Source organism: Etheostoma spectabile, chromosome 8 (assembly GCF_008692095.1).
Source record: "Etheostoma spectabile isolate EspeVRDwgs_2016 chromosome 8, UIUC_Espe_1.0, whole genome shotgun sequence".
In the NCBI taxonomy this organism is placed as follows: Eukaryota; Metazoa; Chordata; class Actinopteri; order Perciformes; family Percidae; genus Etheostoma; species Etheostoma spectabile.
This window is the reverse complement of record NC_045740.1, coordinates 8,968,421-8,996,409: the sequence shown is the minus strand read 5'-3', so window position 1 is coordinate 8,996,409 and position 27,989 is coordinate 8,968,421. Positions and strand designations below refer to the sequence as shown.

Genomic DNA, 27,989 nt, shown 5'->3' with positions numbered 1-27,989 from the left:
CAGGAAGATATTATTTAAGTCCTCCACAAGGAAATGAAAGTAGACACATTTTCATTGTGTAACAAAGTTTATTACATATGTCCAAACATATGTACAGCACATGTCTCATGAAGAGTGGTTTTGTCACAAATATAAATTATTTTGACTTTCTTGAAGAACATATGATACAGGAACTATAGCTTTCTTAACATGGAAGAAAAGGTGCGCTGGCTGTTCACTGTAACAGGTTGGCTAAGTGCCCTGGACCACCACACATGATTTCTTTATATTTATGTTTTCCCCTCAAATCATCAACTCTTTTGAAAAACCACTGAACCACATGATGACCAGAATACGTAGTCCCTTAACATTTTCATTTAGAGCAATTTCCTAAAAATGAGTAATACTACATCCTGCCTGTTTTAGGCCCCAGTACTGTCCATGAACAATATACAGTATGATAATAGTCACATAAATAAGGCACAAATGGAGAAGCTTAAAAAAAAGAAATTAAATTTGAGGGCCAGAGCAGGTTTGGCACAGGAAAAGAGGGACCAAAGGTAATAAACATAACCAAATGTAATCAGCAACTTCCTGATAACCCTTCAACAACTTACCAGCAACAGCATTGCCCAACAATGGATAAGGAAAGAAAATGTTTTATCACGTAGTATATTCAGACATAATTGAGTACTTACATACTGTATGTGGCTAGACGAATTAATGAAATTACACCAAAGTACCGCTCTTAATCATCAGAATACTGAAAGGCAAAATTAAAAGGATTGTTCTAAGTCATAGTGTTAGGAGCCTTTGCAAACATTTTTGCAATAAATACTGCTTACAAAGCTTCATTGGGCCTACTAAGAGGGAAAGTGGTTAGAGTGAACAAAGCAAGACGATTGCTATGATTTATGTAGCTACACAATTACAGAAACAATGATTATTTGTACACATGAGCAATTTGAATTAGCTAAAAACCTTTTTGTAGAGTGTTTAGAGGAGACATAACCACCATTTTAACCCACATGGTGCTTCAGTTCAGCTACATGTTCAAGATAAACATTTTGAAGGTGCAGATGATGATGAACACATTCTTTTGTATCGAAATTGTCATCATTTGCAAGACTTAAAGCTAAACACAAAAAAATAATTCCCATGTCATGCTTCCTTTGGGAATAATCCCATACATTTACCATTCAGAAAGGCCAAAGCCTTCAGGCACTTTTAGGATTAAGATCAGTCATCGGTTCATGTATCCTAAATTCTCCTTAGAAAATAGTCCATGGGACTAAGCATCCATTTACACTCCATTCAGTCTTACCATGGTTAACTGATTTGAGTCAATCAATTTAAATAAAGATGCTTGTTTTAGTTTTTTTCCATCTTGAAGATGACAAGAGGAAAACAAACCTCTTCCTTCAGGTCACAAATCATTCGCAGCCACTGGGAGAAAAGAGCACAATAGTTTTGCTGGTAAAGAGGGTTCATGTTGATTCCCTTTCCAACTGTGAGCTTATGATTGGCATGTCCAGACTTGTCGATCAGCAGCATGTACGTGGCTTTGAACCTGGACTTAACACCCAGATCACTTTCTTAGCCAGCACTGTCATACTTTTACGTTTTCCTGTTGTTCCAGGTAGGATCTGCCACTGTGTTTGGCTCTGCGGGCCGCTCTGGCGGAGAGCGTGAGTCCTGGGGAGACTTCTGAGCCTGTGGGGAGCGAGGGTCCTGTGGCGGAGGAGGTTTGTCAGGGTGGAAGGGCCTGCTGTAGTGTTCTTGCCCGGCTGGACCGGCCGGCCTGTGCTCTGGCATCCTCCTGAAGTCCTGAAGAGGGCCTTCTCTTCCCTGGTGGTAGCTGGGACGGAATTCATCCGGACGTCTTCTCTTGGGGTCTGAATGCCTGAAATGTCATTTATGGCAATGCTATGAAACCAGTTGTATGACATTACAGTTCTGTGATATATAATAAAAAAACTAAAACTCATGTCAACAGAGTAACTCTCACCTGTCATAATAGGGTCTATGACCCCTGTGGTCCCGGTCGTTGCTGTACTGCTCATATGGCCTTTTTCGAGGGGAGCTGTTGTTGCGGTAACTGCCTGAGCTGCGGTACGAGTCTCCATGTGGACGTCGATCACTATAGTGATCCTTATAGCGGTCATACTGGTGATGTCGGTCTCCTTGCCATGACTGGTTGCTGTTACTTGGGTAATTGTATTTACGGTCCCTCTGCCAGTCTCCTCTATCTGCAATGAAACATGTAGAATCTGATCTTATGTGATTTTGTTATATAGTATTGTGGCGGTTGTATTTTGTTTCGGTCATACTGTTTTCTTTTATATGTGCTCTAGTGCAATTTATACAGAATTATCTGTTTTTATTATTCAGGTTTTATATACTTGGTTATCAATTGACAGGGGAGGGTCATTGGTTACTTGTGCATTGTCTGCAACGTAGGGTGGATTGTATGTTGTATGTGTGTGTAAAGTCTGTGTTTAATGATGTTTACAGCAGCATAATGTAGTACTGATGCCCAAGACAAATTTCCCTCAGGGGACAATAAAGTTATCTTGATCTTGAGAATCTGCTATTTAACAAAAAAACATTATTGCATCATTTAATAAGTAAATTCAATCAAAGAACTAGTTTGACATTGGAGGGGAAATTTGTTTGGTGAATGTGAAGATACAGCCAGGAAATAGTTAGCTTATCTCAGCACAAAGACTGGATACGGGGAAGCCTGGCATTGTCCAGTGTGAACTAAATCTGCTTGCTAGCACCTCTAAAGCTCACCGAATTCTCACTTTGTTTTCAGTTTTCTGTGCCTTAAACTAAAATAATTCTGTCCTCACGTACCATCATTGCTAAAGTGCCGCTTATTAGCCGAGTTGTACGACTCTCTGTGGTGTCCGTGAGGGCCGGGCTGATTCGAGTGAGAGCCAGGTTTGGAGGACGACGTACCCATGGAGTCTCGACTGGAACCACAGGATTCTGGTCTGAAGTTTTTCACCCTCCCTCCAGAATCATCCTTCTTCTTTTGCTCCTTCTGGAAATGTCCCAGGATATTTTCAGTGTGGGATTATGTACAAAACATCAAGTTCACTTCCGAACACCTGATGAACCAGTGTTAACTACAGCTAGGAACCACTTGCCTCTTCCTCGTGTGATCGCTTCTTCTGTGCCATTTTGTAAAGCTTGTGAAGCTTCCTTGCGCCAAACTCTGTAAACTTGGACACAAAAATCCAGAGGTTTCTGCCAAAAAAAGAACAAATACTCATTAGCAGAGTTAAACAGCTGAGCATCAGGAATCATTTCACAAAAGGTAATATCAAATCATACCTCCGCCATATTTTGACATGTTCAGGGTCGCTGTAGGCTTTAAGGCACTCGGAGATCCGGTCTCCAATCTTTAGTAGGCATGTGCGAGTGTGTTGGAGCTGCTCCTGGTCCGACAGACCCTCATCTGGTTTATCCAGCTGCTTCAGGGCCTTTTTTACCGGCCTCATGCGCTCTTTACACTACACACAAGTACAAAGTACTGATATTATTGTAGTGCACTGTTCACAAATTACTTGTCAAACTCCACAGGCTTCATTTTTGCATGGGTACTAAATACGAAACTCACAATACTGAAAGTCTCCTGGTCGAGTTCATCATCCTCCTTTCCTTGAATGGGAATGGGGTCAGACCCAGCCGTAATGTGAACTGGACCTTGAGTCTTCTTCCCTTTGGCTCCTTTAGCCTGAAATACAAAAACAGGAGACATAAGACAATTACCCTGCTTCATCCAATCATACCTTGAATAAATTATTCACAGGAGGAGGACAGACTGGCAAAAGGCCACAACCCTCTAGCTAAAGACTTTCAGCTGCGTGTTGCATTTTGATGCTACAATGGCTTTGTGTTTTTCCATCAACATTACATCCATTTACATTTAAAACAGATTGAACAATGCACATTTTATAAGGTCATAAATACCTTTTCTTTTCTGGGCTTGGGACCCTTTTTTTCTTTGTCTCCATCTTTCTCCTTTTTAGGAGTTCCCTGTTTTTCTTTGTTCTCTTTGTTATCCTTTTTCTTCTGTCTTTTCTTGGCGGGTGACTTCTCTGTTCCATCATCCTGCTCAAATACAATACAAGACAACCATAGGGTCATACAACATGAGAGAACAAGGATTTAGTGAATCAAGTCTACCATTGCTCTGCTTATCTAAATTAATATCTGAATTACATTTCTTTGTGAAGGTGTTGCAGTGGTTACTCTGTCGTTGGCAGGGCCTGATTTACAGTTTATCCACTTGCATCACTGCAATTAAAGACACGATAGAGTGGCTTTTCTGGGTCACAAAATCAAATGTCTTTAGTGAAAATCTTTGCTTTTACTGTCAAACACTACTTATACTTGAAAAAAGTAGGAGCAAATACAACGCATAGCAACTTATTGTAGTAAAAACATTTTAGGAGAAGCCCATCAGCTACAATGAGACACTCCACGTGTACTGTAGGTAGCAGAAAACCTCGAAACAGACGCGTAACTCAGCCTGAACCCTAAAGACTAGCAGATGACACGGACCTTGACCTCGCCCTCCTCTGATGGGTTGTCGGACAGGCGGGGGGAGGAGATGTCATTGCCCTGCTCATCCTTAAGAATCTTCTCCTTTTTCACCCGAGACTTCCTCTTCCTCACTTTGACCTGTGGAGGAAGAGACTGGATGAGCTGTGTGGGAGGTAGGTCAAAGGCAAACTTCATGTGGTGAAAACAGTATGGATTAGTAACCCAGGGAGTAATAGCAGCGTACCTCCTCCCCAGTTTTAGACACGTCTGTACTGTCCTGTTCTTTCTTCAGCAGCTTTAGAAGATACTCTGTTCTTGCCTGCAACTGCTTGGCCTGGGGCTTCTTGCTTGGATCGTCTGGGAGAATCTGCACAGAGGGAAAGTAAATGTTAGACGGACATATGATTCGAAAAGGTGCTGATTACGAGCTACAGAAGAAATATAGCAGCATTCTCAACTATCTGACCAGGTCTTGACTTATAAAAACATATTATACAATATCTAAACGGGAAAGTTTTGGTCCAAAAGCACACAATAAATGTATTAACTTAAGCAGTGTGTGCTTGTGTTCTTATATTTAGATATCCATTGATCCAACTTGAGTGATAAAGTGATAAAGGTAGAAATTAGACATTTGCCTTATCAGCGAGTTTAAGGTCAGGGTCCGTCTTGATCAGATCCCAGTTGCCAAAGCCGTGCTCATAAGTACCAAGCAAGAGTTGGATGTCATCCTGCAGATCCCAGTCTACATCAAAGTGGGCTACCTTGACCCTGCATGTCAGAGTGAACCTATGGGAAACAGAGACTTGTCAAATTTAATCTGCAACACAAATGCACTTACTCTTAATATTGTATCTTGAACAAAAGCCCATGCTCCTCCTTCTAACTGCAGTGGCATCTTACTTATTTCTCTCAGCAGGATTGGAGGGCACAACTTTGTGCAGGGGCTCAAACTCTTCCTCATGCTGGATGATGGACTTGGCGTTGACCTGCACTCCTGAAATCTTGATGTTAATTCCTCGGCGTTTCCCGGGACCCTTGGCTGGAATAACAACAAGCATAATTAGTAGGCCTGAAAAAATGCAATGATTTCAAATAACTCTAAACAAGTAAACCCAACATACCCTCAACTGGGTTCTCCTTAAGGTGTTCCTCGTGCTCCTGCACTGCAGTCACACAACTAGTATGGATCAGTTCACCAAGTCTCTTTAGGTCTGCTATGGATTTGTCAACCAGCTCAGAATCTCGAGCGATGGCCTCCAACCTGGACACAGAAATGAGAAATCCCGTTGTCTGACAAACCATGCAATCAAATTATGTAGGCATACATTTATTATTAATATCATTGTATAATGCTTACCTTTCGAGTGGAGATCCAAATTTCTTGTATGCCTTAATGAACCTGTTAATGACATGATCATTAATACATTTTAAATTGTGTACATGAAAGGAAACGCTGATAATACAAAAAGTAGAAACAGAAAAAAAGCTCAATAAATATTTTACCTGCGGATCTCCGCATCAGTGAAACCCTCCACATTGTTTTTGCGAGCTCTGGGTCTGCCTCTCTTCTTCGGCCTCTTTTCATCATCGCTATCATCAGTCTCGCTTTCAGAGCCTGAGGAGCGGTGCTTCAGCTTGGCGCCCACGTCGCTGTCACTATCGTTGGCTTGAGCCTGAAAGAGAGGAACCACAGCGACACCTGATGACCCAATACAAATAAGCTGCTGGAAGATGGTTAGCATCTTAAAATAAACAGTTCACTGTAAGTGAACAACACGCCTTTCTAAAATAAACCTTACCCTCTTGTTAGAGCTCCTGCTTCTGGGCAGCATGAAGATGTCTTCCATCTCCCGCTGCTTCTCCTCCTCCTCGATTTTGCGTCGCTGCTCTTCAGGGATGATATCATCCCATTCCCGTATGGACTTATCCGCAAACTCTGGAGTGCTCTCTTCCATGCTGGAGAAATTGGCCACCTGCAGCGACATGAGGAGAAAGAAGGAAACTATTAAGAAGTTGAAAGAAAGGGATGCTTGACATTGACATAATTTCAGATCAAGGTGTTTAAAAACTTTGCGATAGAAACCGGTACCTTAAACTGAGACAGAAGTTCATCCGTAGCACTGGAGCCCTGGTCACTTTCTCTTGTTTCAGCCAGCCTCAAGATCTCATCAATATCCATCTCCTACAGAAAGAAATACATTCTGGTTTGATTTTCAAATATGAAAAACAAGTATTTTGAATGGACAAAAGATAATTAGCCATAATACAGTACCTGTGGTTCAGACTCCTCTCCTTCTGCCTCTTTGAAAAGCTCCTCTGCACCAAATTTGAGGATAGCAGTCAGTTCTTCTTTATTGAACGGGTTTGAACTGTAGCAAAAAAAGAAGCAAAGTTAAAAACACACAGAGAGCTTCAGTATCTTAAAATTAAACAAGATGATTTCTGACATCTTACTTTGTGTTTCCTGAGTTGCTGTCCAGTACAGTTCGACCAGTGGTGTCCATTCTCTGTATGACAAGATGGTCCAAAACCATCTTCTTCTTTGCCCTCTCAATAATGTCCTCCTCCACTGTCCCTTTGGTGACAAGTCGATAAATATTCACCTATGAAAGGAAAGCATAGATGTAATTTTCTTACTACCCAATCTTTCAATTCTGGAGCATATCTACAATGAAAGCCATCAATTTGAGCCATGGATTACCTGTTTCTTCTGGCCAATCCTGTGAGCCCTGGCTTGTGCTTGCAGGTCGTTTTGAGGGTTCCAGTCAGAGTCAAAGATGACTACAGTGTCTGCTGAGGCCAGGTTTATCCCTAAACCTCCAGCTCTGGTGGACAACAGGAAGCAGAAGTCCTGGAAAACAGATCAACACACCTCAACATACACCATCAAATGTAATCCTACCCCGCAAGTGGGTTTTTGTCAATAAAGAGTGTTCAGTTGCCTGTGTGTCTGTGTTCAATAACAAACGGGGGCTTGCTGAATCCAATGACATGCCTGCCGAATGCACGTGAGCGGAGTGGAGGGTCCCAAATTTCCTCAAGAACTCAGTTGGAGCCATTCTGGACAGGGATTTTTATTTTAACTTTTTTTGTTTAATTTATTATACTTTATTAATCCCACAAGGGGAAACTACGCTTTACACTCTGTTATTACACACAGGCCTGAATTACACACACATGCTCAGGTTCTATACATGCACTAATGGAGAGATGTCAGAGTGAGGGGGCAGCCCATGGAAAGGCGTCCCGAGCAGTTGGGGGTTCGGTGCCTTGCTCAAAAGCACCTTGGCAGTGCCCAGGAAGTGAACTGGCACCTCTCCAGCTACCAGTCCACCACCATACTTTTGGTCCGTACAGGGACTTGAACCAGCGCCCCAACTCTACGGACTGAGCTACTGCCACCCCCATGGTGTGAGAGATAAGATGACGCTTTAACTTTTGAAAACATCCGCTCTGTGCTACATCCGATATTTTCCCGCTCGCTCGCGCTCCGCTCACATGCTCTGATACGGACCAATATTCCAGCAACGGCCGCATCTTTATGACAAAACTGGAATAAAAAAACATTTAGGCTACACTACCAGTCAAACGTTTGGGGTCACTTACAAATTTCCATACTACTCCATTATAGACAGAATACCAGCTCATCTGAGTGTGTGGCTGATCTTTAATGCCATATCTACATTGCCCGTTATCATCAACTGTTCATCCAATGTTCCAAAAGCCCATTCTGTTTACTAATCTGATATAATTTTAAAAAACTAACTAGAAAAGCATTGAAGAACCCGGTTGCACTAATGTAAGCACATAATGTAATCTGTCAACTGCTGCACTGGTTAAAAAAACTATGCAACTGATCTAGGTATTCTGTCTACAATGGAGCGCAATGGAAATTTCTAAATGAACCACTCTTTTGACCAGTAGTGTATATACGATATAACGATTTGACTACTACAGGAATAAATGCAGTTGAAAAGTTTATTTAGGAACTATTTTATTTAGGAACAGCTGAGATTGAAATTATTTTTAAATGGCGGTAACAGCAACAGTTTGATGATTTCACAAATGTGTGTTGTACAAAAAAAATCCATCCTGGGACAGCCCTAGTCACGATTCCAATAAAATGAGACTGCTTTTTGTGATATGTTAATATTACAACTCAAAGAGCAACAATTACATTATTAGTACACATACCTCTGAGCCTTCTGCATTAAAGTGGTCAAGTGCTTGCTTTCGGATTTCTCCCTTTATGGAACCGTCCAGCCGCTGAAGAGGAAAGAGGCAAACACACAGAAATTACCCTTTGAATATTTCCCGGGCATTTCTCCACTATAACCTTGGCATCACTTTGCTTGACATGCCATTGTACCCAGTATATATGCTCGGACTGATACAACAGTCTACACCAGAGACCAAGTCAGCAAAAACAACCTGAGTCGAGTGACTTGCAGCAGTTTGTGTGGTCTTTGGCAGAAAATAACTTGATATAAATAACCACATGATCTCTCAGCCTGGCGGAGTATGTGCGCAACAACACTGACATCTGATCCTCATCCGAGTCGTACCTACCCAACACAACCACCCCAAAAGCCTGTCAGTGTAGACACAGTTTCTGGAGATACTGGTGGTGCAGCAGGTTACACTTTTTACAAGATGTTAGAGGAACCCGATGGAAAGCATGACAGCACTATATGCATGGTTTCTATGCTAATATTTCTGCAAATAGTAATAAAAAAGGTACCCAAAGCACATTGCCTAGTTTTATGTTACACTTTATTTTAGCAGAAAACAAAGCAGATGCGAAGTATAGAACTGTAGCCCTGTGCAAATCTTACCTGGAATGTGTAGCGCTTCTTGGCGAGGTATTCAGCCAGAATGTCCAACATCCTGACCATCTGGGAGAAGATCAGGACTCTGTTGCCTCTTTCTCGGAGTCTGGTTAGCAGCTTGTCCAGCAGCACCAGCTTCCCGCTGCCCCTCACTAGACCCTGAAACGGTTCAAAGTTAGGCTGTCAGGAAAAATGAAGTAGCGCTGAGCATTCTTTTGGTCTGTCGTGTTTTCAACTTTCCTTTGTCACAACAAATTTCCTTTGCAGAGCAGAGACATCCTAAGGTGCTGCTGGGAGCTAAAAGGGGCTCTTAAGGAGACATACCTGCAGGTGTTCCTGTTGTGTTTCAGTTTCTGGATCCTCAGGCTGTTTAATGAGGAAACTGTGGTTGCAGCACTTTTTAAGTTCCATAACTATGTTCAGGAAGCCAGAGGAGCTGCCTCGGGTGCCTTTGAAAAGAGCTCTGTAATTCCTCGTTAAAATCCACCTGGAAATATTGAGGAACAAATTCAATTAATGGGGAGGAGAAATGCAGCTACTGCACAAGAGGTTTGCGAAGACGGAGGTCGTAAAAAATCATCATACTTGTAGAATTGTTTCTGCTGTGCAGTCATGTCTACACGGAGGATCTGTTCCACCTTGGCAGGAAGAGATTTTTCCACATCTTTCTTGACACGTCGCAGAAGGAAGGGCTCGAGGACTTTGTGAAGACTATGATAACCGTTATCCGTTCCTTTCCCGTGTTCATCCTCAAAATCCTCCCAGGAAGAAAACCTGTTGTGCACGACAGAGATAATAAAAGTCACCCATCCCTGGCTGGAACTCTAACTGATGGCGTTTTTCCTGCTTTACTTCTAAACCAGGACGTACTTGTCAGGCATAAGGAAGTGCAACAGTGACCAGAGCTCTTTGAGGGAGTTCTGCAGCGGAGTGCCAGTAATGAGGAGCCTGTGGTTGGACCTGAACTCCATTAATGTTTTGTACAGCAGGGAGTCGTCATTCTTCAGCCTGTGAGCTTCATCCACACCCAGAAATGCCCAGTTGATGTTCCCAAGCACCCCCTGGAGACAAATTTTAAGTTTTTTTAAACCACAGTGATTCGGTTCTCTTCATGCACAGACATACTGCATGATAAAAAATGTAAACACAATCCTAAAGAAATCACTGCACATACCTTGTCTTTAAGTAGAATTTCATAAGTAGTTAATAATGCATTGAAACGTATTCTTTTCGTTTGATGGTTCACCCACTCGTAGTCACGGATCTACATAAAAACACCAGGAATAACAACGTAAGTTTATGTAACCAACTCTGGAGAAACCAGCAGACAGTATGAGAAAACCCCTGCAGGATTCAAAGTACCGATTTCCTGCTCATGACGTCCCCGAGGTAGACCACCACGTTCATGTCCGGGGCCCAGGTTTCAAACTCCCTCTGCCAGGAGGTGAGAGTGGACAGAGGCACCACCACTAAAAAGGGTCCATACAGCTGATGTTGGTGAAACATGTACGACAGGAAGGAGATGGTTTGGATGGTCTTTCCAAGTCCCATCTCATCAGCCAGGATAACACTATTACACCTGAGCACGAAGAATAAGAAAAAGCATGCTTTTTATATAAAAGCCAACTTATTTTCAAATTAGGGAATCAAAACAAACACAAATCAAATTTACACAGTACCTGCACCAGGAGTGAGCCAACCAGTTCAACCCATCCAACTGATAATCTCTGAGCTGAAGAACGTCATTTCCAATATATGACGGCTGTTTCTTCAAAGGAGCAAATCTTGGTCTTTGCTTCAACACCTGAAACAAATGTATTTAATTAGGGTAGACAAATATAATACTATCAAAAGGGAAGCAATTTAAAAAAACAAACATGAAAACCTTACCTTGCAGTCTTTAGAGGGGACGGTTTTACTGGAGTTGCGGTTTATGAAGCTGTCGATGCAGTGCTGAAACTTCTTTCCAATCAAAGCTCCATCTTCCCAGCTGCACTCTGAATAGGGCAGTCCCATCCACTTGCATAGATACTCCGGCTCATTGGAGGAGGGCATCTTGTGACTATGAGCTGTTTAAAGAGCAGTCAAATAATTAGAAAAAGACAAACAATTGTGTCAATAAGTAAAAGCACTTGATAAGTGACAGAAATACGTAGCACACGAGACCTTTAAAAAAACAGTAACAGTGATAGTGAAAAACTAGAAAAGTGACTCACAGGGGAATTCAGCTGTTCCTGGTGTCTTTCCTGTTTTTGTTGCTGTTAATGATAGAATTAATTTTAGTACAAACAAAAGAGATAATCTGCAGCACTACCAGACAAAAGCAAACACATCTCATAATGAATTCTTACCAATAATCCGCTCAATAATCTGAAACTGCTTGTTTAAATCAGCTATGAGCTCCTGTTGGCAGTTATGAAATTCTACATCCTCAGGTGACGCCCTCTTCAACCTATGAACAGGGAAAGAATAAACTATGAAACTTCTCGAAAGATGAGCTAACCAAAAGACAAGGATAATGTAAAGACAAAGATTTTCACCATGAATTGAGCTCATCGTGCTTCTTTTTGTAGTTGTCAAGTTTCTTTAGTCCCTTGACCTTTTGCTGGATCAGAGAGTCCATGCTCTCCCATGTGTTGTGGATGTAGGACCAGCCCTTCCACTTGATCAGATAATGAGTCTCCCCTTCATCGTTTTCGGGGTCAAAGCCTTCATTCGGGTCCCCATTTTCCTGCACAGCATACCCAGTGGTGGAAGCCCCAGTGGCTGGAAGAGCAAAAAATAAATAAATAAATAAATACACTTACTTTATATATGTTTCAAAATGTATTTTAATGAGAAATGTGGTTTTAAAAATAGAAAGAGACAAGTGAAAATGCTTCACCTGCTTTTTTGCCTGTCCTGGTGTCCATAACCTTCTCAATGGTCTCACTGTCGTCATCCTGCTGCTCCTCGCATGCGTCCCCTGTCATTTCAATCAGGTCATCAGAGTCCGTTTCAAAGTCATGTTGGTCCTCTTTGTAACTGTAACACAACAGAACAGGGGATAAGGGTGAAGTTGAGTCCTGCTTTGCCAGACTTTCCTCCACAGCTCTACGGGGGGTCTGGCTAGTCCACACAGCATTCCGGGGTGGAAGAAAAACGTGCGCTGGTTTATGGCATTAGCATTTTCTTAAACCAATCACAAGCCTCATGGGCAGTGCGAGCCACGGCACCTCTGCAAAAAAGTCTCAGGAAGGAACTTGTTTTGGTGTGACATGTGTAAGTTCAAAAGTTGGACAGATAGTCTAGCTAGCTGTCTGGAATTACCCTGCAGATATGAGGAGCAGTTAACCTTAGTCCTCATAAATCAACCAGTTTGAAATTCCAACACAAAGAAAGTGGAGGGAAACTGACATCCGGCCAAACATAGTGACATCCAGCAGATTTTCCGTCGGCAACGGAAAAATCCCGAAAGTGGAATGTCGTGGATGTAGAAAACTAAACTAAATGCCCCTGTCTAATAGCTCAATGCAACCGAACACCTGCACCAACAATATCTTTAAATCTCTGAACATATAAACAAAATCAGAAATGCACCTTTTGACTTTTGTTGCACCCCTTTTTCGAGTCTGTCTCTTTGGAGTGTCTTCGTCGTCATCGTCGTCATCGTCGTCATCATCGTCGTCGTCATCATCTTCTTCAGCAGATGAGTCCTGATTCCTAGACTTCCTGCCTTTTTGAGACAGCTGTTTTTTGGCTGTTGATGATTTGGTCTGAGGTCTGTAAAACACAGGTAAGAGAGGCACCAACATCCTGGATCATCGTCACAGTGATTTTGGTCTCTTTTGGCCAACTGACAAACCGCAGTAACATTTATTTACAATTTGAAAACTAGAACGGCAAGCAGTTATGACCGAGGTCCAAGCCTCATTGCGCCAGTCGCCCCGACGAGAGTCGACATCGGCGAATTGGTGGCGTAACGTGGGGAGGCCAACGTCAGGAAATATTGAGAGGTGTGAGCTGCAAGGTCGGCGGTACAGTGCTGTTGCAAATATCCCAAAGCCCTAAAGGAGATTTTTCGCAACCTCTGGTCCGTCTGGTTTTATTTTCTATAAAAGTTAGTAAAACATCAATTCTGTTATCCATAGTCAATCTATGAACATCAATTCTTTTCAGGAACAACCGTCCTGAACAATTGGCCAAAATGGTATATGTTGATTATAGCGGCCCTAATGACCTATCTTTATCAAATTTGGTACAGAGCCTCCAAGCGACATGCCAAACAATCCTCACAGGTTTCTTGTTGATAGCATTTACTGTGGCAGATATATTGCGCTTGCAAATTTCCCATTTAAATGCATTGAGTTTTTAGACCAAACAAATAAACGTTGATTATAGGCAATAATAAATGGCCAATCCAAATTTGGTGCAGTGGATCGTGGAGGGATATGACACACTGCTCCCAAGTCTTTAGCTGATAACAATTTAATTGTTCTGCTATAGCGCCACCTAGTGGTGGAAGTGGGTCAATTGTTACGCCCGAGGTTTACCGCGAGTTTTACTCTGAGGAGAATAATGGAGGAGAAAAATAATCCTTACAAAAATAATAAGGTTCCACAGCCCTGCTGTGGTTCCCAGCCCCTCAGGTTTGGACCCCTAAATATTTGTCTCATGTTTTATGATTTAGATTTTAGACGTATTTTAGAACATAAGGCTGAGATATTCAGGTGTATACTTCACAAAATAAAGGGGAGGGGGGGTAACTGCTCACACAATATGGAATGATTTGGAGATGATGGGTGGGTAGCTGTCTGATGGCCAGGCTTCGCTACACTCTTACCTTCTAGCAGGAAGTCTTCTGGATCTAACTTTTTTCTCTTCCTGCTCACTGTCTGTACTGTTGGAAGCCTCCTCCTCCTCCTCTTCATCATTTGAGTCATCATCTTTCCAGATATTTCTTACAACAAAGAAATGCCACAAGTTCACCCTTAAGGCCCATCACTGCTATTACCAAATTTTGATTTCATTAAATACTGGCCTCAGGGTGTTCACCAAAACACAATTTGATCAGGGACTAGCTGTTGATTTGACCAATCAAATTTGAAGTCAATGTAGAACATCACCTGGCTGACTGAAACTATAAGCCCATTTGGAACAAACAGATACCCATTTACAAACAAGCTTAAAATGGTTAGGATCACAATACGAACACAGACGGACAACAAAAACAGATGTGGATTGTGCAAAACTACTGAATGGATAGAGTGTTGAATAAGAAAAAGCTTGCTGACAAAAGAGTTCTGTGGTAGTATCTGTGTCTCAACATGGCAGAATTAAAAGAATATGGTGCTGTCCTATCAAATAAATAAAATAATATTAAAACAAAATCCCAAAAATGACCACACTTACTCTTTCTTCTTAGCTCGAGATGTTTTTCTTTTGGGACTTTCACTCTCAGAGTCACTGCTACCCTGTAAATACAGTCAGCAGATGCACATTTCTGTAAGAGCTTTAATAACAGCAGTTCTGTAAAACGTCCACTAGATGGCACAAATGGCTTGTTGATAATGTTGCTAATAGGAATGTTTGTGCGGCGGAGGGTTATGACGCTTATTAGTATAATTAATCTTCTATTGATTCATTGCCTGCCTTCAAGCTTTTGTTCACATCTGCTTACCCCAGCTCCAATGTTTAAACGAGCCGGCTCCTGTCTACTGCGATTTGACCTCCTGACCCCATACACATCTGGATGTTCGTCCCACATCTGTAAACAGGGGCAGACTGCTTTCAGAGAGCCGCTGACTTTCTCTAGCACAATACAAATATAATATGTCCCAATTCCATTCTGCATTCTACTTTGTAAGCATATGTTATTGGGCTGCAAATGATGATATTGTTTTCATGATCTTGTGCATTATATGCATCATGTGTGCTGATGAAGGTCGATCAAAAATGCATGCGGTTTGATTAAAATGTAAAAGAAATTCTGTAGCGGTTACCACCACCTGTTACCCAATAGCTGAGTATTACTTCCTCTCCCTTTGTGCACTGCATTATGGAACAATAGTGTACATCAACAGCACATTTAAAAGTCAAGCATTTTTTGTAGTATGCATACTTACTATTATGAGTATACTTTTTGTCACCTTTTTATTGTGAACACTGCATACTCAAAACCTGATTAGGATGAAGTACGGAACTGGGACACTAGCGTACCATAGATACACAGACAATGTGGCTAAAGTAAAACTTAGCCTGCAACTACTGTCCTGCATGTCAAACCTTCATAAATCACATTAAGAGCCTGATTACACAAACAAAGTTAACTTGGTCTCCACTATTAGAGGAGAGGAATCTGCATTTAAAACATTAAGTTGCCAGAGAAGACTTAGGCTCTCTCTAGAGTTCAGTGACGTTTACCTTCTTCACATCAGCCAGACGCTCCTTCTTTTTAACTGGTTTGTCTTTCACTTCGGCTGTGGTTTGCTGTGATTTGGACCCTGCAGAGCCGCTCTCCGACTCTGAGTGACTCTCTGACTCTGAGGAGCTGTTTGACTCAGAATTGTGGGATCTCCTCTGCTCACTGCCATGCTCACTCTCTGACTGACTCCCCGACTCTGACGCAGATCTGTTGGATTCCTCAGAGGCTGAATTGCTACAGGAACAAGAACATGTTCATTCTTTCGAGTCTGCAGTGCAAATGTTGAGCTCTGTTTTACATAATTCTGTACAACCAACAACAACACAACAACAAGACAAAATGTGAGTACAGTTGTGGAAACTTACAAATGTCTTCAAATTCAAACTCAAAGTGCACACACTCTCACTACAACATGGAGAAACAACAAGAGCTTGATGGCATGAGTAAGTTGTGACTGTCAGCCGAGAGGAAACAGAAACCTAATTACATCATGCAGCATGTTCCTAAGTCAGTCTTATAATAACCCGTAACTCATTCCCCTCTAAGGCCCACAAATCCTTTTAGTCATTAAGATAATTGTTACTAATCGTTCATCTCTGCTAACCTGCAATTACTTGTGACGTATACACAAAGCAGTTAAATAATCAAGTGGAACAAAAAAGTATGAACATTTACTAGCCCAGTTCATATTCTCAACAATCTGAATTGATCCATTTTAGCGTTTGACTCCTTAAATTGAAGCAATGTCACCTGTGACCTCACATCACAGGTTATGGCTTTAGCTGGCAATGAGTTGTGAGCAATTAACAAAATTGTGATGTTTGTTCTTCCCAGATAGTTTCATTTAAAGAATTTTAAAGACCTAAAGAGATGAAGTTATTCAGAGTTGGAAAAATGACAGAAATTGCACGTAAAAGAAGTTTCTTTAACAAATGACTCCTTATATTTATCTTGGGTCACCTTTAGAGGTCGAAACCCTCTAGTTGATAACCACTGTCACATGTCATTTATTCAGGAAAAGAAAAACTGCAAACAAGGAGCATTAAATGATTTTGGGACCCTAAAACAAGATGATATGCTACATGTCACAGGGGGTAAGTCCTAATGCAACAAAGTTCAATTGGGATACAAAAGTATCGTCTTCTTTTTTCAACAGACCTTAGCGGATTTTTGGAGATGACAATAAATTAATATGATGGTGACCTCTCCTGTCTGGGTTTCCACACCTGCAGTACCTTGTCTGGGCACGTGGGGACGCTGCACTCACTGAGAATGAATCCGTAGGAATCATTGCCCTACATGCATCGCTTTGAACAGCGTCTCTCTTAAAAGTTTAAAATTAGTATACAGGCTTAAAATCATTATTTCACGTATCGGGTGGGTGTTTTGAAAAAACAAAAGGATTTACATTTGTCTTACTGTATAAAGAACATGTGTCTTGTCTTACTGTATAAAGAACAATTTTATTGATATTTAACTATCGGAATAATACTGAAGAGTACCGTCAATTTTTCCACTAAATGATTACAATGCACTGCCTGAAACACGTGCAGTTCGACCAGCCGCAATGAACGAACTCGGAAGTGCATGGCTGCTTCCGCTTTAAGTAAGGTCAAAAGTGGGCGGGACATGAACATAATCTCGAATTATTATTGGCTGGTGTGTTGCTAGGTGGAAGTCTAGCCTATAACAGCAGTGTGCAGGCTTTCCAATTTATGAACTCTTCCTGTTCCTCCTCCATGTAGTTCTGAGCTCAGTTTTAATAGATAAGTGAGCAAGCTGGGCACACAATGCAAGGGCCATTTTGTGACTCAGGAAAGCATTTATATAGTACTCCAGTAAAATATAATTTTACATTGAGTCACCAGATTTTCAGCTGCTCTTTCTACTGCTGGGCATACCCACAATGCTCATCTATCAGTATGAAAAAGTTAGGCTGTCATCAGTAGCAGAAGACATTTTTCACACAGCTGAAAATACTAAAATGGCTGCCACAAGATCACACAGAGAAACTACAATTGTGATGTAACCTGCTGCAGTGTACAGTCAGTAAAAGGCTGTGTGGGTGATTACCTGCATTTAGTATCCAAACGTCTGTGTCTTTATCTAAAAACACAACAGTCTATTGTGATCAGGCTGCATTATTCTTTTTGTTAAACATGGCAGCAATTCTAACACTAAAAACTTACATTGGGCCATTGCATTTATGAACTAAATACAAACATCTTTTAACAAAATGGCTAATCACTTATGCTGTTTCCTGCATTGTTCTGACACCATGCAAATGCACCTGGTATTAGTTTTAAAAACCATCTTTATTGATGAAAATAAAAGTGTTACCACTTGTTTTTATATTTGACGATCCAGGTACCTGAGGATAATAGATACACACTTGCAAATATTTACCATGTTTCTAAAAAAAGAACAGCAGACAATATTGTAAAAGAAATATAATGTTGAAATGTCAACCCTTCTGGCTGTATCCCTTTAAATTTAATCTACCTGAAGTAATACAGATAAAGCCAGATTTAAAAAAAATATTTACAAGCATCAAACATGTTCAAAACATACGCTGCAACTAACCATCAATATCCATTAGGTTAATAATACAAAAAGTGCCTTCGAAACTTATGATACTTAAAAATGACTGATGTATAGGAGAGGGGCCATCAATGGCTAAAATGTGACAAGTGAAAGCAATCATTCATTAATTCTAATAATAAACAATCAGTGTGTATAAAGACAAACATGCTTAATTGAAACTGTCCCATTGCAAAAAAAAAGACCACAAAACAAAAGTAAAAACACCATTCACCTAAGATTAAAGAGTTGGAGGTTAAAAGGGTATGTTACGTAAGCATGTGAACACTGACAAGAGTCATAAAACACTAAGTAGTAGTAGTAGTTTTTGAGTTTAACTATTCATCTAAAAGCAAACAAAATGATTTACAAGGCATTAAAATATCTGGGATGATGGACCTGAATAAGCAAACTTAGATTTATTTTTATTTTTTAAACTTAATAACTTGGTCAAAACTTTAAATGCATGTCCAGATGAAAGCTTACAGGTTGAAATAAACATTTATATTGAAGCCACATGCAACCGGATTTAAGGTCAAAGAACTAATGACATAGTATGTTTTAAGAAATCTTGTGTGGATATAATAATGACCATACTCAACACCAAAGCAATACATTGTTTCTGAAATAAATAAAAACCAAGCAACAACGTTGATAAAATGGTGCAATGCAGTACCAACTAACGTTAGTTAGACAAGGTCATTACATTATAGCGATAGAACATGAAACATTTGTGACAAATTAGCAACATATTACAGGACAAATTAGTTTTGTTGTGGTCTTAACACATACATCTTGAGGGCAATGTCGTCTGAACACAGGCCTGAAACCTCAGTTTTGAGTGAAAGAAATGGTAAGAAAATCAGGGTGTGGCTATTAAACAATAGCAAGGTCACTCATGACAGTGGTGCACTTCATCAAAACAACGTCGCAAATGTATACACAGGTGATCAACCATGCTTGACAAGGTAAACAATCCCACCAGATATGAAAAAGGTTTTTTAAAAGTTTAGGTATCATACCTTGATGCGTTGCTTTGAGTCGATCCTTCATCCTCTTGCTTTTTAGTTTTATTCTTCATCATGATAGTATCCTGAAAATCTGTAATAGAATGGTCTTTTGTCCTGGTATTTACTGTCAAAAAGTTAGAGGAAGCATGAACTACCACAAGTCCCACACGATTGCCTTTGCTCAGGTGGCAGTTAAAATCCAGGAGGTGCGACACGAGTTAAGAAAAGAGGCATTAAATCGAAGGATTTGACGATCATTATTTACATCGCTGATTTGAAATACAACTAAAGACAAATGGCAGGTGCTGTTACAATACGTTAAATATCCACTGTATGTCGTTTAATATAGTCCTCGCATCAAGCCGCATGCAATTAATTCCAACTGCGTCATCGCATGATGGGTAAGAAAAATAAGGTTTAAGCATGAGAAAATGAGTAAATTATGCGCTACACAATGTAAACAGACCAATTCAATGTGAAGAAATGTGGTAACCTATAAAAGAACTATTAGATTCACGTTCGATCTATCACAGGCGTCTATCCGACTCGAATAAAAAAAACTGTAAAAATAATAACGTAACAATAAATTACAAAAAATAGCCTTGTTTCGAAAACATTTTAGGCCTTTAAAGTCTTCATCTGCTGTCAGACTCTGAGCGACAGAGGCGAGCAGCACACTAAAAATGGAGGCGCGCCATGGCTGCCATAGACCAGTATGGAAAACAACGACAAGCACTCCCTCAGCACAGACGGCTCGTACAACTCGAAAAATCAGCCCAAAAACCTCACTATACGCCAAAATTCTTATTAAAACACCTATTGTACGATCACAGCACTTACATTTTAATCAAAAGCAAGTGGTCTCGATCGAAAAACGGGCAAGAGAAACGGTCTGACGAAAGCCCATGGCACCCTTCCCAAGGCTCAGCCGCCATCTAGAGCTCCTTCCTAGCTCTGAAAGCTTTGCCTTTGATTGACGTTATTTCCATTTACCCCACACTCAGGTGATGTTTAAGTCCCACCCCTTTTATTATGTTTAAAATTTGCTTTTATATAAACTTACATTTATTTTCAGCCCCAGACTTGAGGTTCAGACCTTTACTGCCCACTTCAAAAAGAGGTATGAATACCCAGGGCCTTTATAAAAGTATATTTGTTCTGTTGCACCAATTGCATCACTTCCTGTTCAGACAGGAAGAAGAACCACCAGGGGCCATTTTAGAAAGCCTTTGGAAACCATTTTTGTTGAGACCAAAATCTTTTCTACTTACAATGTACCTTACAAAAATTGGTGTATTGAACTGTTTGAATTTATTAATTTACTACCCCTTTTCCTTTATCTCACTAATCCAGGGATGATATTCTTTGTAGAACACCCAGAAAAGAGAGTATACATCAGGAGATTCATCAACCCAGTACGAAGTTTACCGTAAACTCTGCTTGCTTATAAATTTTGCGGTAAAACCTTGAGTGTAGTGACACAAAGTCAGTGCTAACCAAATTAATTTGTTGTACGGATTAGCTGAAATATTTAAAACAAAACAGCCGAGGTAATGGACTTAAACATTATCAAAATAATACGCCAAATATCCTCTTGGAAGTTTCTGGTTATTAGCTAAAGAAACAAAGCCAGGAAAAAATACGAGATACACTTTATTTAAAAAACAACATTCGAATATCAAATGTACAAAGGCTGATTTGTTTCCAAAAACAGTATAATTTTTCAAGTCCGCTGTACAGCCAGCAACGGTGTTCCAGCGTCCACATTGTCGTAAAAAACAAAAATCCATCGTCAAAGTCCAGTCAGAAAAAAAAGTTTCATCTTGTCAAAATGTGGCTAGTGCCAAACCACTTTGCCATCTTCACGTTAAACAACGCTGTCTCCACTTCAGCAATATCCAGTTGAATGCCGTCTTGATAGGATAAAAAAGAAGGAAAAGTTGTAAGCCCATAGTGCAACTGAAATGATTCACTGTCCAGCAGTTAAAGAAGGCATGTTAAACGAGACTAAAAGTAAGATAGTTTAGAAACATACATGGATGGCTAGCTTTCAGTTGTGTTAGCTAGCATTGCGGAAGTGCATGTTCATGTATTTTAAAATATGAGTTTCTGCAAGTACACAGTTGTTACTTTTACATTTAAACAAAATTGCTATTCTAATATTGTAATTAAAGTCATATCAAAAGAATGCTAACTACAGATGGGGGGGGGTAATGTTCGTAATTTATCGACATAACTGTTAAAAGGATCAACGCTGTTGAAATACTACCACCAAACATGTTTTTGCATCACGTAAAAAGATTCTGGCAGAATCTCACGCTTAACAATTCTTGGTACTAAGTTATACAGTATTTTTTTATTTTTTATTTATTAACGTTTATTTTAAAAAGGAATAATCCCATTGAGATTCAGAATCTCTTTTACAACTTCAGTCCTGGCCAAGACAGTATGAAGTGCAACAAGCTATACTGATGATAATGTAAGATCTATTAAATTGTTCTTAGGCTCTGAATTGATATATTGTTTGGTACATTTGAAGTAATCAGCATAACGAAGTCTGAGTTGAGTAAATGCTACAATAAATTTGCAAATAAATTTATCAACTGACCACCAGGGTATGATGATTCTAGAGTTAGCCTGTTTCACAACATGTTTTGCGTGAACTTAACAGTGATGTTCAAACAAATTACGATCAACAAAACACTGGTATGTGAGCGAACAATGCGGTTTGCAATCTAAGATCCATTGCCTAAACTGACAAAATGTTTACCCAAGTCATCAAAGCCAATATATGATCAACCAACAGATGGAGAACATGAGCATCCAATAACTATTTAAGCAACTCTAAACAATCGCAATTTTCACATATCTACTACTACTACTACTACTACTACTACTACTACTACTACTACTAACACAAAAAAAAAATGTCCCTAGTAGCTGAGTCAGAAGTGTTGAAATATGGCAGTAAAAAAAGTTGTGACATTGTTTCAGCCATGTTTTATCACATTTTCAACATTAGGCGATGAGCCAATACAAATTTAAGCAAAAACTGAGAATATATAAATCCTTTGAGAAATGGGTTAGCATCACAGCCAATGTCCACATAAAGCCACAGTAAAACTAGCTTATAATATTAAATCAATAATAAGAGTAGCCACCTAATAAAAATTGTTACACATGTATCAAAATAAAGTTACATATACAAATGCACCCCTTGTTTATGCACTCTACCTGCTAACACCTCGGTCATTTGCTAGCCTTTAGAACTAGAACTAAAAGTGAATGGCAACAATACATTCCAGATTAATAGAGTATGCTTTAAATAGGAGTGTGTTATCCTCAAACTATCTTAATAGGATATAAGTAACCTAATCCATAGAAAGTCCGAATTTCTATCCATGATATTAACAAGCTCAGTAAGCATGTGAATAAATACTCATAAACATGGAAAACTTACAGAGCTGTCTTCTTTTTCTTCAAAATTCGAAAATCTTCACATCGGTCTCATTCCTCCGCTGTGGAAAAGATGAAAGACAATGAATGATACATGACATTTGTACACCTATATCACCATCACATTAACACAAATAGTAAATAAGTGGACCTGGCATTTGAATCTTCTGATTTTACACATTAATTGCAACTGACTAAAGATGTCTTTAAAAAAAAAATTTCCAGCATACAATCATTTGACTTTGAAGAAACTACACAATTATCTCCATCCTTAACTGTAAAAACTATTGATTAATAGCTGATTTCTATACGAAAAATGTTTGTGCTGGAATTTAATTTCCAGGAAAGCTACGGTTTCTGTTTTTTTTCAAGAAGCAATGCCTGTAATACAGTCAGTAAAGCACCTGCATTGTCAACTAAGGCATGTGCAAACGTGAACAGAACACGTCACTGAGTCTGTTGACAATTCTTGTCCTGTGTGGTGCATTTATGTGCTCATGGGAAACATGTATCTCACAGTTGTCAATTGACTGCAACATTTTTCTTTTTATCATTTAAAAAAAATCTACTAAATTCATAGTCTCAAATTAAACAATTGATGTTGCTAATTGTATGGTTTAAATTTGATGTTCTTTAGGGGGAGGTTTTTATAGGTTTAGGCTTTTGTCATAAGGACTCCTGACAGTTTATACAGCTATTTGTTACACTTTGGAAAAATGCAAAACAAAAATGCAAATCGCTTTTCTAGGCTTAGAGCGGCTTGCTATCATTATTTAGTTCAGCAATGTCCATGGAAAATATTTAACAAATTACAATTATTGTTTCAGAGATGCCTTATCCATGCATCCCTTATCACAAGAAATGGTTGTGTTTATGTTGCAAGTTAAGATTTTTCTTTCCGTTTTAAAATGTGCCTTTTCCTAATATTCTGATACAATCGTTTCTACAATGCCATTCTTTTGGCAAAAAAAAAAAAAAAAATGCTAATAATGGCAGCATTAAGCTGAAATGTTGGTGTCTAAAAACCAAAAGTACTGACATGAGGAAATGATGAACAACGCAGATCAAATGAACCTAATAAACTTATGTTGAGCAAATAGCTATTAATGAAATTAATACAGGTCATAATTAAATTGCATTTCTAGAATGAATCTGTACCTGTAATTGTACCCAAATTAGCAAATGGTTCTTTTACAATTACCCTTGCGAAATGCCAGTTTGGCAACTAACATGTTATCAAAACTGTAATGTAATTACATTTGGGATGTTGTACAGGTTGTCAAACTACTGACAGATATGGCAGTATGAGCGATGTTAGCAGTATTCTCCCGAGCTGATTTGTGCTAGAAGTCTGCATGGCAAGTATCTTCGCACTGAGGAAATTGAAGCGTGATCATATATTTTGGGATCACAAATCTACCAAACTCACTTGCTGGCTTGCAGCTAGGACTGCATGATAATAGCCAAAAGGATTTTCATGATTATTGTGATTAATATTGAGATCAGTTTTATTTTTAATGCTTAATTAAGCTTAAGGACCCATATCTTTGACCAAATTGAATGCAAATGCATTTGTTATTTCAGTGTCTTGTGGAGCAGGATGGATATGGTGACCACTGTACAGTGTCGCTGTTATTGAGGTCGGAGTTGATGTTGGACAAGGATCGGGATTCAGTGAGGCAACATTATCAAGGCCTTCACACATTTAATCGCACTGCAGTTTGTAGTATTTTGTAATCATTCAAGAAAAATGTTCACATGCAGCCACTACAGGGTGCGTGCGCAGCGGCAAGAGGGCTCACCAAAAGTGATGCCAGAACATCTTTATCTCCCCCTGTTGGCTGCATGGTAGTTTAGGAAGTACTTTGTTTTTGTATTTAGCTGCATTTTCTTTGAGCGTAGTACACATTTTCAACGTCAATATAAAAGTCAAATCTGTTCATTTAATGACGGATAATGTTGATTAATGAGGATTAATATTCAATTAATTGTGCAACCCTATTAGAAGACACAGTTAGTGTTTTAAAGAGTTTTTTAAATATGACCAAGTGCAATGTGATGATTGTCAGTTGTCAAGTTTTTTTTATTATTACATGGGACATGTTTAAACAAAAAGAATAACGATTTGAAATGCTTTAGTGAAGTAGCTGAAAGACCGTTATGAACATATTACTTACCTGGACGTTATTTTTAAAATATATAAATAAAACATTTTTTTTAATAACTGAATGTTTATTAAAATCCAATACATAAAGGAATCAGTCTTTAAAGCAACACTATGTAACTTTTCCTGCTTTGGTCCCTCTACAGGTTGAAAGCAGAACTGTCCCATTATGTCTCATTGGAACTACAGATCCGCTACCCGATCTGGCAAACTTGCATGGTGGGCTTATAGCCGGTAGAGAGCCGCAAAGCGAATGCAGTGCGGTTCACCCTGTTACGAGTTGATGAAAGGGTGACTGAAAGGGTGTTGGAAACATTTTTTTTTTTTAAAGTACAAAACATTCTCTAGTGTTGCTTTAAATGTTCCCTTGATAACTCTAAAAAAAAATTCAAGACTTTGAATATTCAAAAAAGCGTGCGAAAGAGGCCAACATCGAAGACAACTTCTGGGCGCATCCTATGATTTTAGTTACTTTTCAGCAGTATGCTTAACTGTCAAACTATTTTAATAAGTCAAAACCATTTAAAGTTAAAGTGCTCTATAATGTATGAGCTTAATTTACATACTTATTTAAAAAAAAAAAACATGAAAATCTCTCTCCTGGAGTCAGGCGTTTGATCACATATGCATTTTTTGTTGATATGTACGTCCTTGCCACCTTATACACTAGGGGGCAAAACTGTCCTACTTCAAACACGACTGTCATTAAGCTACTTTTAGTCAAAATGAACCGCTATAATTCATAGTAACTACATTAGACATAACGTCAAGCGGTATTTCCTAATAATGACATACACACAGAAGTTAAAGAATACACTGTTCACTCTGCTGTTTTTGTCAGTAAAAAAAAAACTGTCCATTCAGTATTTGACAAAAAGGAAGGGTTCAATGAAAAAGTACTATGCAAGGAATTTTCTGCACACTTAATATACGTTTAAAAAAATGATACTTACAAATCTCTGTTGCAGTGCAATCTCCTGAAACCTTCAATTTGCAACTCCATGGTGGCTACATGTCAACCCTTTAATGTAGAAAAACAAAGGTTCAGAAATAAAACGTGACAACAGCACACCCTACTGGCTTCATGTATGTAGCAGTAAAGACAATGAAGCTGGTTCGTCAAAGCCTTGACTGGTTAAAGGAAACATACCATTTAGCTTGGGTCAGATGATCTTGTTTCTTCTTTGACGCAATTCGTAAAAGATCAAGGGAATTCCTGCAAAATACAAAACAAGATTATGATCATTTTTGTAGTTAAAACATTAACATATCTGCAAACTGTAAATGAATAGGCTATTTGTTTTAAGATTTTTTAAAGATTATTTAAGAATGTTTCACAGCTCATTAACAGATTAAGAAAATCGTCAATAAGTGGTAGCACATTTAGTCGGGAAAATGTTGCATCTTTGTGTCTTAGTGGCTCAACATACTAATCTTTTGGATTTAACAATATAGCTTAATATATAACTAACCATTATAAAATAGAATCTGTTACATTATGTGTAGTACTTGCCTTCATGTGTGGATACATCCACAACATTGTCCATAATGTGATATTAAGATGAATGTATTTTATTTTATTTTAATGCAGTATTTAGTGTTTTCTCAAATTCAATTACTAATAGTGAGGCTTTAACAAAAATGTCTTCATATGTGTAATGTACAGATGTAATGTAAATGGAAAACAAAATGAATGTACATATTTAAGTTACTCCTCTATTCAGTGCCTGAAAGGGTTAAAAGCCAACACCCTATTTTGTATTTCGAAGTCTAAGCTTTTATTACCTATTTTTTGGCAAACAAATTAAGTATAGTTTCAGCATAGTGTCTACAATGGAAGAATTGCAGTCAATATTCATATTTTGAGCATTTATACAATTGTTACAATTTATTTAAACTATTTTTAATTATTTAGCAAGTAAGTAAGCGTCTAACACTTGCTTAAATATTGTTAGTAACTACATCTGTACACTATGTGTACAGACAATGTGAAAAATTATCGATTTTTAAATATTCTTTTTATTTACAATTCGATGAAAAACCTCAAAAAAAGTAATATACTGAAAAGAAACAAAATTCTCCACATTGTTGTGTTGATGCCAATCATTCTTAATACGACATTTAAAAGACGAAACATCTGCTTATACTTAATATTTTTGTCGAGTAAATTCACACAAGGTCATTTGCCCTTTCAAGGACAAAGCAAATTTTAAATGCGTAGGATAAAATAACTCCAAACAAGTGAGGACAAATGTACTTGTCTAAATATTAACTTAAGTAACACAAAGAAGAGCTACCAAACATGCAAATTCCATCAACTAAAACACAATTAAAAGGCATTTTACACTTACTACCTCGTTTTCAGTATTCTTCGCTGACAACACATCATGGCCATTTTTACAACACTGCGTCTTACTGTCGTTGTATCCACCATATTGCCATACACCCGATTCGTATTTTTCAGCTACAAATTTAAGAATACTCGTAGGTTCTTACCCATTTCCCAGCCTGAGTCTACCCGCCGTCATCTACCCCTGTCTGTGTCGCATTTTTGGGCAATTTTCGTCGTTTTGGTGGGTCTTTCGGCCGCATCGTTCCGCCCTTCCTCTTCTCCGTTGTCGACGCCTTGCTTCTCTGTTGTGTGTGTTCTCTCTGCTTCTGCCTGAGCTGATATCCTTCAGCGGCTCTGCCCACTTTCCTCTCAACGTAAGCCAAACTCCACTTCCTCTCCAGCCCCATCTAGCTAGCTCTAACCCGCCGAAACTCGTCCTGCCTTAGCTCAAACCTATAGCAATACATTTTAAACGTTTTCTTTAACACCAAAGGTGTCGTACCAAAACTATTTGAACGTTGTTTTTAGTCATGAAGGAATAGCTACACTTTGTACGCAGCAAAGCAATCAATTAAAGCGAAATTGGACGTTCATTTACGTCAACATTTATTGTAAACAACTATTTTGTGTGACCTACTGTTACGATTAAAGAAAAACATATATCATTTTTTCAACA

At 39.1% G+C, this 27,989-nt stretch overlaps 1 protein-coding gene across 4 annotated transcripts; it reads right to left on the bottom strand.

Moving 5' to 3' along the window:
- Positions 1–48: 48 nt before the first annotated feature.
- On the bottom strand, positions 49–27,764 carry chd2 (chromodomain helicase DNA binding protein 2). Of its 4 annotated transcripts, XM_032524469.1 has the most exons (43): positions 27,478–27,763; positions 26,132–26,197; positions 25,935–26,002; positions 22,822–22,879; positions 19,374–21,274; positions 17,845–17,877; positions 15,771–16,005; positions 15,028–15,114; positions 14,760–14,821; positions 14,191–14,307; positions 12,948–13,130; positions 12,253–12,392; positions 11,909–12,134; positions 11,720–11,820; positions 11,585–11,626; positions 11,259–11,437; positions 11,048–11,172; positions 10,731–10,947; positions 10,543–10,632; positions 10,239–10,429; positions 9,954–10,142; positions 9,693–9,855; positions 9,375–9,527; positions 8,734–8,805; positions 7,241–7,390; positions 6,994–7,142; positions 6,812–6,908; positions 6,629–6,721; positions 6,339–6,512; positions 6,043–6,212; positions 5,897–5,938; positions 5,661–5,800; positions 5,440–5,578; positions 5,175–5,325; positions 4,781–4,903; positions 4,555–4,674; positions 3,961–4,101; positions 3,608–3,724; positions 3,322–3,500; positions 3,135–3,234; positions 2,839–3,028; positions 1,988–2,249; positions 49–1,882 (listed from the first exon to the last, which is right to left on the bottom strand). In XM_032524469.1, exons 8-43 carry the CDS (start codon positions 15,112–15,114, stop codon positions 1,597–1,599), a joined length of 5,160 nt encoding a protein of 1,719 aa, XP_032380360.1. In that variant the 5' UTR covers positions 15,771–16,005; positions 17,845–17,877; positions 19,374–21,274; positions 22,822–22,879; positions 25,935–26,002; positions 26,132–26,197; positions 27,478–27,763; the 3' UTR covers positions 49–1,596. The 4 variants fall into 4 exon arrangements, with proteins under 4 accessions (XP_032380360.1, XP_032380357.1, XP_032380358.1 ...); XM_032524466.1 differs by lacking the exon at positions 17,845–17,877 and having other exon boundaries at positions 27,478–27,764; XM_032524467.1 differs by lacking the exon at positions 17,845–17,877 and having other exon boundaries at positions 1,988–2,228; positions 27,478–27,762.
- Positions 27,765–27,989: the final 225 nt, after the last annotated feature.